Source organism: Poecilia reticulata, linkage group LG12 (genome assembly GCF_000633615.1).
Source record: "Poecilia reticulata strain Guanapo linkage group LG12, Guppy_female_1.0+MT, whole genome shotgun sequence".
Classification (NCBI taxonomy): Eukaryota; Metazoa; Chordata; class Actinopteri; order Cyprinodontiformes; family Poeciliidae; genus Poecilia; species Poecilia reticulata.
Window position 1 is genome coordinate 8,231,352 of NC_024342.1, and position 12,375 is coordinate 8,243,726.

Sequence of the window (12,375 nt, forward strand, 5' to 3'; positions counted from 1 at the left end):
CTAAGCAAGGTGTGTGGCATCAACTAGCTCACTCAGTCTATAGTTACCTAGCAACAACCTGTTGAGTATTTTTCCTGGCAGCAGTCACCTCGTAACTGCTTAAGAGTAAAAAACAATGGCGGGGAGTTAAAGCTTCAGATAAACCAGGAAATGTCAGGTCACCAGTTTGGCAGTATTTCAGATGTTTAAAACAGAAGAATGAATCAATAATTATTGATATTGACTAATTATGTGGCCTTGAGTCAAGAGGGATGCATGCATCTCTGAAAGAGTAGCAATATTTTTGATGCTCCTGCAGAACCTGTAGCTCCAAGATTTGGTCCAATCCAAGAGCCCTTAAAAAAACTGGAAGGGCATAAAGTGCTGAACAATATAACAATAATCTGAACAGCAATAAGAAATAAGGGCCTGATGCATCCTCCTCCACTTTTTGTGTAGAAAACATGCCCAGTGGGATCTCTGTGCCGGTAACTTTAAAACATCAGAATCTTTTGAGAAGTTGTTTAAGTCTTTCTTTCATTAGATGTTAGTCTATGTGCATCATCAGTAAAGACTTAAATTTTTTTGTCAAGATTCTGCCAGTTGAATCTGTTTTACCACTTGAAATCTTTCAGGTTTTATTTCACCTGCAATTATAAAACAAGCAGATGTTGATTTTATACCCCTAGGGGGCAGCACTGAAACGAGAATAAGTACAGAAAATAATTAATGCCAAGTAATGGAATCTTTGAAAGCTGCAATAAATAAATTTGTATGTCAAAGTACCAAATTTAAGTCAGTCAGAATTGTCAGATATTTACAACATTCCAATTCTAGAGCCATACAGCTCTTCTGTGGATGCGGTGGGAGGTGAGACGCAACAGGAGATCAGGGAAGATCATCAAACTGGCCATTTTCGATGGATAACCTTCACACACAAGCACATTCGTTCTGCCTTTTGCTGCGGCTCCAGGTGCAGCTGCTGAAGGACCAGATGGCAGCAGAGACTGCAGCTCGCATGGAGGCCCAGGCCCGCATCCACCAGCTGCTGCTGCAGAACAGGGACCTACTGCAGCACCTGGCGCTGCTCGTGCAGCAGCTGAAAGAGATGGAGGGCCGCTCCCCGACGAGAGCGCAAGAAGAGCCGTCGCTACAGGACACTCAGGCTAACGGACACAGTAAGTGACCTGATGGACGACTGAAAGGGACTGTGGGAGTCTGTCACGCAAACACTGTCAGGTCAGCTTCTTCAGGTGCTGCTGTCGTCGTTGCTCGCTCCCGTCTTCGCCTGCAAGTGAAGCAGACAGCAGCAACACAAGCCTCACTTGCTTTCTGTGGCCGCCTGCCGATTTGAAGGAAGGGTTTTCTTGGCGCATGGGCTGTTTTAGGAGTCCACCCTTCCAAAGGCTTTTCCCTTAGTGCTACTTTCAGCATTCCACTTATCAGTTCAGAAGAGAAAGAAACTGTCCTCCAGGTACAAGTAAAGAGCAATCCCATAAATCCTTGATGACGGTCTGGGCTTTTTTTATTACTATTATTTTTGCTAAAAATATCTCTTCAGAGGTGGCACAGCCTTTCATTTTTCTCATAAGTAAACAAAAAGAATAAAAGCGGTCTTTAGTGTATAATAAAAATGAAACAGAAGATGATTATAGCTTCAAGCCGAGCAGTGTCCAAGCATTTTACTTTGAGGCGTTGTTTGAATTGGCAGATTAGATTTTTAAATTCACGTTTGTACTATTGGATAGACTTCTGTCTCATATGCTTCCATAAACCTTCCAATTGCATTTATTAATTGAACTTTTTTTTTTCAAAATATTTTGATGCAAGCCAAATGTTGGATTCATCCTGACCCAGCGTTTTAGGGAAGCCATGTTCATAAGATGCATTTTAGACAAAAAGAAACATTAATCCAGTGTTTGACAGAAAAATCCCAATAAGCAATAATGCAAATACCATTAAAATATGGCTTAATGGTGGAAGCTGGTCTATGGTGTCTGTCATGTTGGATTTTTGTCAATGGTTTCAAATTAATTTGTTTCACTTTCCAAGAAATTGACTGATCTTTAACAGGGTAGCATATTATTGAAACCAGTCAGCATCTTAAAATAAAAAGCTGGCAAGGTTTCACATTTAAAACGCAAAAGGAATATGATGAAAAACTTTTTTTCTAAAAAAAAAATCAACATAACTAAAAAACAATACTGAAAATAAATCAGTTCAGTTGTTTTCTGTAAAAAGAAGAACGGATAGAATCTCTTTAACCAACAAAAAGCATGGCTTGATGGAACAGAAGGTAACAAAATCTTGAGATCGGCTCCAACTTGACTTTAAAGGTCGCTTCAATTGATTTTTATTTCTGGGGAAACCATAAATCACAACAACTACGTCCTGCTGTAAAACACACAAGATCTAGTTGAGGCAGTGAGCTGCTTAACCCAGTTTTTTGGTGGTCTTATTATTAAGCGAGAACAGAGACTTCTTGATAGAAACCATGCTTCAGATTGGCACAAAGCCACAGCTCTAATGTAGATGATATCTGGCAAGGTGAGCGGCAACGTCCCCGTTGGGCATGTAGAAGTCTCATATATCCCTGGCATCTTTGACACTAAGGTTTCCAATAGTCTGAACTGAATCAAGGTCTCGAAATTTTTACACTAGCTTATAATTTTGGTAGCTGGTGCACCATAATAGCAACAGAAAGGCTGTAATTGCAAGCCACAGAGAACACGGTGCTAGTTGAATGTTAGCAAGATGACATCCATCAATTAAGCAGTAAACACAGATTGCTGCTCAGGCTGATGTCATCCACAAGCAAAATGATCTGCTGAGAAGGCGTTGCTTTAAAGCCGAGTTTTACTTTGCAACGTTGCCGGTTTTTTTAAGGTCTAATAACCGAGTGCGAGAAGAACTGTTACTGGACTCGCTCTTCGTTTTATATGCCAATCTTTTCTCACACGATTTCACATTTCAAACATTTCAAACTGTGTAGAGTAAATTTGTACTGCCTAAGGGAGAGTTTTGTAAGATTTAAGACCTTGTTCTCTGGCCCTCATAACTTTTTCTTTTATACATCTGTGTTTACACCAGATTGAAAGAAAATGGCTGATCTTGCCAGAAATAACCACCGTTTCACTCTGTGCAGTGTGCATGGATGTGTCTGTGCACATTTTCTTTCTGTGTGCGTGTGTGTGTGCAGTTTAATTTGTCACGTCGTGTTTCATGCTTGTATTAATCATGTCATCCCCTCTGATAGAAAACGACCTGAGTGGGGTGGGCGGCACCCTGCCAGCTTCTCCTCTGGGCTGATTCAGCTCCTTGGGGGATCATTACAAAGCAAATAATAATAAAAAAAAACCTACATTCAATTTATAGTCAACTTCCTCCTTTTGTGTTTCCCGTTGAGTCTGAGGGCAGCATGTTGTACTCTCTGTCTCTCTCCAGATGCTCCACAGACGGCACAAAGTTCGCAGTCGTCATCAGCGAAATCATTATCCCTGAATCTGAAGAATCAGTACAATCAGAACCTGGAGCAGCTCCTCTCCTCCACGGCCGCGTGGCCCCTCTCCCCAAACCAGGTGGACTGCGCCGAGTCCTTCCTGAACCTGCTGAACCTGGAGAACAGCAGTAAACCAGCAGCCTCGTTTGCTGAGCGGGACCCCTTCATCAGAGCCAGTGGCACAGCGGATAACGAGGAAAGCTCCAACAGCGAGATTGTCCAGTTCTCATCTAGAAACTCTACCAACCTGGATGAAAAGTAAGACTTCAGATCTCACGCTAATAACACACACAGGTCCATGCAGATTTGGATCTTATCGTTAATCTGGTGTAGAAATGCAGGAGGATGACGCAGCAACTTTAAATGTTACCACAGTGTGAGTTTTTAGTTGTTTTATGTGAGACCCAGCACTAAACAGCCTTACATTAAGCATCCTGCTTATTTTGGAGTATTATGTTTGACTAGCATAAATTAAGTACTCTGAGCTAGGAGAGGGGCAATTGTACTCCTTTCGCATGTCTAGGATTGTACTTTTAAAAAGATACGATCAACGTAAATAATAGTTAAAATCTAAAAAGATATGCTACCCTAGAATGTGGGATACATTTAAGAAGTGTCATTTGTTTTACGTTTGTGTTCATTACAATAACTATGGTGTCAAAATTACTGCAAGGAGCTGTATAGCTAAGTAGCTTAGCAAATAGGCTAAAAACTAAATGTCTCCTACTTCTACTTTACTGACAGACAGAAAGGTTACCATCACCAACAGCTAAAAATACCCAGCAGACGTCCCTGAACAATCAAACAAAACTTGAGATTTACAACAGTAGTTTGTGAGTTTGGCATACATTATAAAATCAATTTCTCAGTTTGTTTTATAATTTTGTTGTAAATTGTTGTGTAACTGGATAAATCGCAACATATCCTCGCGACAAGCCATCTTCCACACTCCTCTATAGCACATCCTGTGAGATGTGCTATAGAGGTATTGTTGTAGCTCTTTTTACTTAAGTTAATACTGTATAATGCACCTATTTCCCTTTATTGTAAGGCCTGAACCAGGCTGAACTTGATCCGTAGCACTTAGAAAATTCTAATAGGTCAACTCTGTTACCTTTGCACTGAAGGACATCAGCCATTTTCCTCTCAATATCACTATTTGGAGCAAAGCTGGGCTAATTCTCGCGTATCTTCAAGTCAACCCAAACGCATACGGAGTTCTGGAAGAGTGTTGGAACGGTTTAGTGTCCAAATATATACGTTAAGCCGTTCGAATGTGTGAATCGTGTCGGTTTGTGTTCGGGGGTAACCAGGTGACAGCGACAAAAAACATCCAGTCGCTTTTACTGTTATTGCTGGAGAGCGACACAGCTCAGCAGAAATCGCCTGCAGTTAATGAAAGAACAAGTGTAATCAATGGATTATTTTGGGAAGAAAAAGAAAAAAGACGAACAAAGAGGGGATGAGATTTGAGCTTAAAAGCAGGGATCAGAACAGCTTGTAAGAGTAGAAGATTTAAGAAAGACATTGTTACGCTGTCAGCTTTAACTCCTGTTCCTGTGTGTCTTTTGTATCTAATAATTCACTCTAAACAGCTTTTAAAGCACATTTAAAGAGAAAAACAGCCTCTTTATTCATGGGGGTGATTAATAATGAATGCATCTAGCTTTTAAGGGATATGGGAACTTTTTTTTTGTTTGTTTTGCACTTGAAGCACCTCCACGTCTGTACTTTTGGGAATATGTGTGGAATACGTGACTCGTACTGTAACTATGGAGCCAAGGCTCATAATCACATTTTAACGAGTTTTTAATCCTCTTAAAAAAGCATGCACAACATGAAATTATGAAAACTTTATTGGACACAAAGGTTCTTTTTTTTTTTCTTCACTCCGTTTTCATTCTCACTCCCAGGGTTTGCTCTACTCAGAAAATTCTCTGCAGACGTCTCAGAGGGCAGCGTAGTAAAGTTGATTTCAGAGCTGAGAAAGGAGAAAAGATCTGGGATTGACTTATCAGAGCTGTGTGTGTTACTGTCATCTGCATGCTGTAATTCCATATGTCTCCTCTGCGTAGGTGTGTGTGTGTGTTTGTCAGTCTGCAGCCGAGCCCGACTCCCATGCTGTGGTTTTCCTACTGCACTGACTCCCAGGCAGTTATGGCTCTCATTCCTTTACAAGCTGAACCTCTTTCCTGCAACAGCATGCGTCTCTGTGTTTTGTTTTTTTCTTTTGCTTTGTGCACAAAGGAAAGTCAAAGCGGGAGCTACAAACGATTTAAAATTATGTAACCAGCTACGTTTTCTCGTCTCTTTGTATGTTACCATATTTCCATTTAGTGTTTTACAAAAGCTGCAAAAAAAAAAAAAAAAAACTCACGAGGAAGTCGCATTTTTCACTGGAGAGATTATAAAGTAGCCTTACTCCCTTTTTTCCCCATGTCTACGTCTGCTTGCCTCATCCCCCGAGTTATATCACCTTTATGCAGATTTTACTCATAAAACATTGTGTTTAGTTTGCACTAAAAGAAAAAAGAGTGAAAAATGGAGAACTATATTTTCAGCTTTGAAAAAAAAGAAAACAGCTGAACTTAGGTGACCTTTTAGAAGTAATGTAGAGCAGTGACTCAACAGCTAAAAAATAATAATAATAAAAAAAAAAAGAAGTTGGGTTGAAAAATGTTTGGGGAAAATCCAATATGTTACTCTGCTGCCTTGCCTGACTCCTTTGCATCACGTCTGCTGCAGTCAGACCGCCCTCTCCCCCCACCGCATATTTTATTGCTTTTATTTTCTTTTGTTTCCTTGATTCCCCCAGTGGATTACTGTTTACAACTTGAGTGGCCAGATTTTATGTTCTGCAAACTGGCAGACTAATACTGCTCTAGTCTCCTTTCTCACCCAGCCCCTCTTTGTCAAGCAGTGGATCTAGACTTCGCATGAATCATTCGTTTCACTTTTACAAACTCGTCTCCCATTGTGATCTACATGCGTCCTCTCGAAGAACTCAAACAGCCGTGTGTGACCGGTGTCTGCTTTGTCATACAGATAAAGTGTGTGGTTAAGTTGACATCAAAATGCTGTTCAGTCGTAAACCTGTGATGCTGACCTCTCTGGACTCCACCCTGGTTGTACTCGCATCGCAAATAGACTCCAGCTTTACAGAGCCAAAAGCGGCACGGAGTGGAGCTCAGTGGGGTCAATATGGTGTCGCACATAAAATATGTGACAGACGACTCTTAAGAAGTTAATCACGTTTGTGCTGTTTGACTTCTTTTAAGTTTTGTTCTATTTTGGAGCGTTACTACTGCTGAATAAATTATACTGAGCTGATGGGTGACCTATCCCGTCTTAGCAAAGCGTCACCTGGACAGGTTTCTTAGCGCCGCATCACCATCGTTCTTCTCCCACCATGTTTGTCAGTTGAAATTAAGTGTTTGCTTCTAGCCAAACATGCCTGCATCAAAAACCAAATTACCTCTCTTTGGTCTTTTCTCTTACTTAGAAAATAATCCAAGTCTGTCAGTTTAAAGCAAAAGCATGCAATCTCAACATCGTGCAGTCATCTGCTTTATAAGAGAAACATTCAGAAAAATATTACTTTTTCCCTTTTCCAATTGTGAAGCTACAAAACTAGTAAAGGTAGTTTCTGCAAAATCTTGACTTGTACAGCTACCCCTTGAGTCAAGACTTACCTGTCGTAAGACGTCAAATTTAATGGTTGCTACAAACCACATAGGGTACATAGCCAACGTGTGGAAGACGGAGACTTATATTCATCTTCAATGCTCAAAATCAATTACTATATAGGCCTGTCAAAATAAGCAGAAAATCAAATAATAACATGATTTCTTTTTCAACCAAAATCTGTATGGTAAAAGTCTTCAGTCTGGTGTTTTGACCTCAAATAGCTCTTTTTTTTTCTTTTTTTTTTGAAGAATAATTTTGTTCACAGAGATTTAATGATTCATTTAAGGTGTTGGCTCTATGTTTTTTGTTTATTTATTTTTGGATATTTAAAATGTCTTCCAGTTCCAGAGTTAAACGTTCATTAGAATTGAAAGTTAGTTGATCTTTGAAAATGCATCATCATATTATTATGCCATTACCATTATATCATTATATTACTTCAGAGTGATCTCAAAATAACAATACTATATTTTATCACAATAACTTCTAGGACAATCTGTCATTCAGCAAAATTTATCGTCACAGGCTTGTTGTTATGCAAAATCTGCAAAAAATGACTTAACACTTGACGATCCAGTCGATCCTGGCTACCATATGTTCAGTTACTAATAGCTATAGCCTAGCATGCAGTGAGTCACACTTTGCACAACAGATGGATGAGTTATATGTAGCACGGGAACATCAAATAAGGATGTTGTAGTAGTCAGAAAATACTTCTGTTGCCAGAGGTTCCACTAAGTCGTAGGATGACGACTAAAGTCAGTATATTCTTCGAGGATCATGACTGCCTGTACCAAACGTCTATCCTTCCAAGACATTTTATTTATACATTAACGCAAAACAAAGTGATGTTTCACCGTCTAAAGTTTGCAATCCCTTGAGCCAACTGAGCTAAAAACTGCACCCTGCCCACACTTAGCAAATATGAACACAAGCTTTGCCTATCTCACCATTTGAGTCCAGAGAATCCCTAACAATCTCACTCACAAATGAGCTCTTCGTGTGCGATAAGAACCGCTCCCCCCTTCCCCTTTCGCTCCAGCCGGGTCGTACGGTGCACAATCGCATTTCCTGAAATTAGCTGTGATATTCCCTTTCCCTCTGTCACTTTTGTCCTACCCCCTCATCTTTAACGTCGCGGCCGGAGCTGCACCAGCAGATCTCGTCGGCCGATAACCCAATTGCACGGGTTCGATGGGAGTGTAATGGATGATGCTTCCTAGCGTTTAGGCAGAGCCGGTACAGTCAGCTAGATTTACACACAGTTATGTGGAGCTCGCTCGGAAATAGATACTATCAGTTGTGCCTTTGGACTTGCTGCTGGTCTGAAAATTATCTTCTATAGGAAGCTGGAGGGTTTGTTAGGATAATGTTTGAAAGGGACTCAGGCATTGTTAGGATTTTTTTTAGAAAATCACTGATGGAAGTTTTGTCATTCTTCTGCTGAGTGTCCTGATCACCCACGTACATTCAAAATAAAGCACAAGTGTGATCAATTCTTCACGAAGCCAAAAAACCCACGGTCCCTTATCTGGAGTCGAATCCACCACCTGCTGTCTGCTTTTCAGTTGCCTCCATAATTCTGTTTCTTTCTTTGTGTGTGTCTAAAACTTGAGTAAAAAAGGGACAATGCACCACATCTTTTTAGAAGCCCAGCGGCATCTCCTCCCATCTACCTGTTGAAATGCGGAGCTCCTGCCGATTCTTTTCCTAACAGGAAGCATTCACACTCCCATCTTGATTGCCCGCTTTGCTCCTGCTTATTGAGCGGGGAAAGACAAACACGCTGTGCCTCTGTGTCATTTTGACTTCAGACGCCGTGGGGGGGAGGGGAGACTCGTCTGAGCTTCTGTAGCACCTTTGCTGCTCTGGTTTCCTCATTGACTTTTCGGTGGCATTTAATTAGTCCAAAAATAAACAGTTTCCCCACAGTGACGAGCCTGAAATGACGCTGGTTTACGGGGTCCTGCCAGAGGTCCTGTGAGCTTCCAGTCATGAACAAATCTTTACTGGCAATAGCACAAGAAACACAACAGGTCTGGGATTAGGTCAGCTCTTCGTTTGCATATTTATAATATCTAAGTTGAAGGAACACTCGTGACATGTTCAAACTTGAGAAATAATCGTGCCACCGCAAACACCCGCCAAGAACTGAACAACAAAGGTTAAATATTCACAAATGTTTTGTAGACTATTTCAGCCGTAGCTTATTGATTTGGCCGATTTATTTCTGTTGTATAGCTGCACGCCGCTGCATGTTGCGCACTGCTGCTGGTTCCCACATACCGGCTGCTGCCATCTTCTGCACGTCTCTCTTCCACCATCGCAACACGTTCGCCGTATGACTGATCAGTCTCTCTTGCAAGTTTCTGCACAATTTTACAAACAGTAGAACAATATGCAGCTACAGCACTCTCGCTAGCACCTTTCTGATAATACTTTTTGGTCATTGGAAAGTTTATCGTTCTGTTTTTCTGCAGCATTTCATATACAGAGAAAGGGATCTTTGTACTATTTCAATCCATTTACCATATTCCTAACTAGATCATAGCTCGGACCATACTGTACAGAGGGTACCTTCCTGGACCGCTTGATGCCTGGTCCTACTTGACTTTTGTCTGGCCAAAGCACACAGCAGCCAAAGACATTTTTTGCAAGTTTGCATTTGCGATGTTACGATAGAAAAAGCTTCTTTTGCAAGCTTTCCTCCCAAACAGTACTTGATTGGGACAGACTCTTTTCCAATGGGAGCATTGGATAAGAGTCTGTCTAATAATTTTTATAGCCACCTCTCTTTGCTGCAGTTTCCTTTAGGGATTTTGTTATGTCCCTAAGTGTCCAGCTCATTGTGCATAGTGACAAGATAAACATGGTTTATCATCCAAAAATAGATTTATTTCTCGCATTTCATTTATACCACACTGAAACATAGCGTGGATTAATAATTATAACACTACTAAATGTTCTAATCAACTTTAAAGAAAATGGAGGACTGAACAAGCAGATAATCTTAAACTGGTCACAGTGGGAATATTTCCAGTTTGGTCAAGTGCTAACTGGAGAGTCCTTTTAGCGTTGTGTAACACTAAAGGCATGAATTCATATTAGTGAGAAATACCGACCAAACCAGCAGCTCTGCCCACTTACTTAATTACATTCCCGTCTCCCACTGTATCCTTTTTAGATTCTGCCAGAGAGGGAGCCAGGGTTTTAAATGTCCAACACAAAAGAGGCTCTGAAGTCACAGATGGTTGGACGCTCACTGGCCTTAAAACTCCTTCCTCCCCTGATCAGCCATAGTCTAACTCTTGCCTTTCTTTGGTACAGGTGTGAGGACCCACTCCTGCTCATCCTCCTCCTCCTCTAACCCCCCGCCCCCACAAAAACCCACCCGGCCAGCAGCCGCTGCCTCAAAACCTCATGCGTTCCATCGCTCTGTCCCCACTATCGCCTCTCTCATCGTTTGCTGCCTCTCCCCCCAGGAGTCTGGGGAGCTCTCTGCCACCTCTTCCTCTTCCTCCCCTTCCTCCTCTTTTTCCCTTCTCCTCCCTCTGTGTGAGTATTACTCATCATAAGCAGCATGTGTCTGTGGCACAGGCATGGGACCGGGCATGTGGTGGGTTTGAGTGTCTGTGGGCTCGAGTATGGGACTCACCAGACATTTTTCTGCTAACCAATGCATGATGACTTCCATTTACACGCAGACGTTGCGCCTGCAGATTAATAACCACATTAGCATGGGGATAATCAGTCACTGCGGTGCTATTTGGTGCATGGCGGCTCCTTCTTCAACACTCGGGGTGGGTGTTTCCTCTTTCACGGACTCGCTTGCAAACAATAAATGCTCTTGTCCAGGTTTCTTGTCAGGCCCAGGGGTGAAGCTGTCGTAGCAGAGGCAGCGGCGCGTCTTCGTGTGCGAGCTTTACCCTCGCACTTTTTATGATCCAATTTAAAATGGGTCTTTGTCACTTGCATGCTTAGCTTTTGCTGACTCTGCGCCCTTTCAGATGGATTATGTCAAGCCTGCCCTGCATCGGGGGTCAACGACACACACAGTTTGAAAGATGTACATGAATACAAACTCTTTTGAGGATTGTAATGTTATTTAAATGAGAAGCAGAGTAACAACTATTGCCCCCTATTTCCTCCTGCACACTGCCATACAGCTGGCTAAAAGAATAATCCCATACTTTTCTCTGAAATGTATGTCTGAGATATTTGCTGTCATGCAAAACACAGATGGGAAGACATAGAAATTAGATTACATAACATATTATGTTAGGTTCTGTCAAGTGAAATTGCCTGTTAAAATAAATTAGATTTACTTGTTATTTTTGTCTATCTGTAAAAGCAGAGCCGGTTATGTAAATGTCCAACCCATCCATCCATTCACTTCTGTAGATTTCATATTTGAAGCTCATCCTTTGCAGATTTTTATTTTTTGCAATAATCTCAGATTCTTTTACCCTGTGTTCATGTGGATTATGGACCAAAGACACCCACATTTTTTAAATCCATCTTAGTTCAAGATGCTTTCTTGTTTTTCACATTTTTAAAGAGTGGTCAACAGATCCACTCTGTTTTCTTTACACCTTAAAGAAACAGGAATTACTAATGAAATATTTATCAAACCTCTGATCAACTTAAACAAGTAAATAATGCAGGTTACAGTTGTTTTATGTTAAATGTACCAATTTTCTAAGTATTTTCTCCGCTGATTCTCCGCTGATTGAGTTGGCGGAAATAAAATAGAAAATAAAAGAACCTGTCAAATAATGCTGCCGCACTAACAGATGAATTAACTATCACTCTCAGACAATAAACAGAGGTTCCCTGCTGCACCTGCACTTATCCAGGCAGACTTGATGCATGCAAACACATTTTGCTTTTCATTCTGGAGACAGAATGAAGGAGGGAATGAAGCATTTTGGGAAGAGAAGCAGGTTAGTGAGGCAGAAACTGACTTCATTTCGACTTGGCAATGAACAAAGACGGTGAACAAAAAGAAGCGATTTACTCCTTCGCTCCACTGCTATGAGCTTATGATTTTAATAAAACAATATTACCTTGGTAATTGTTTTGTAAGACATCAAAAGCTATTTTCACTGCTGGAACCACAACAGACCGTTTTAGGTATGCCTGAGTATCATTTCACTTTGGCAGACCTACGTATGAAGCATTCCTTCACCAAGTTACATTTCCTGGCAATT

The 12,375-nt window shown here is 41.1% G+C and overlaps 1 protein-coding gene across 2 annotated transcripts in view; it reads left to right on the forward strand.

Moving 5' to 3' along the window:
- LOC103473406 (carboxyl-terminal PDZ ligand of neuronal nitric oxide synthase protein) overlaps window positions 1-12,375 on the forward strand; it is a 53,379-nt gene that overhangs the window by 36,645 nt on the left and 4,359 nt on the right. Inside the window, exons 9-11 of one of the 2 annotated variants that reach the window (XR_001777173.1) lie at window positions 953-1,157; window positions 3,424-3,736; window positions 10,493-10,720. Coding sequence is in view for 1 of the 2 variants with exons in the window: in XM_008423637.2 (XP_008421859.1) it covers window positions 953-1,157; window positions 3,424-3,736 (518 nt within the window). In the remaining variant the exon portion in view is untranslated. The remainder of the gene's footprint in view (window positions 1-952; window positions 1,158-3,423; window positions 3,737-10,492; window positions 10,721-12,375) is intronic. The other variant, XM_008423637.2, reaches the window with a different exon arrangement.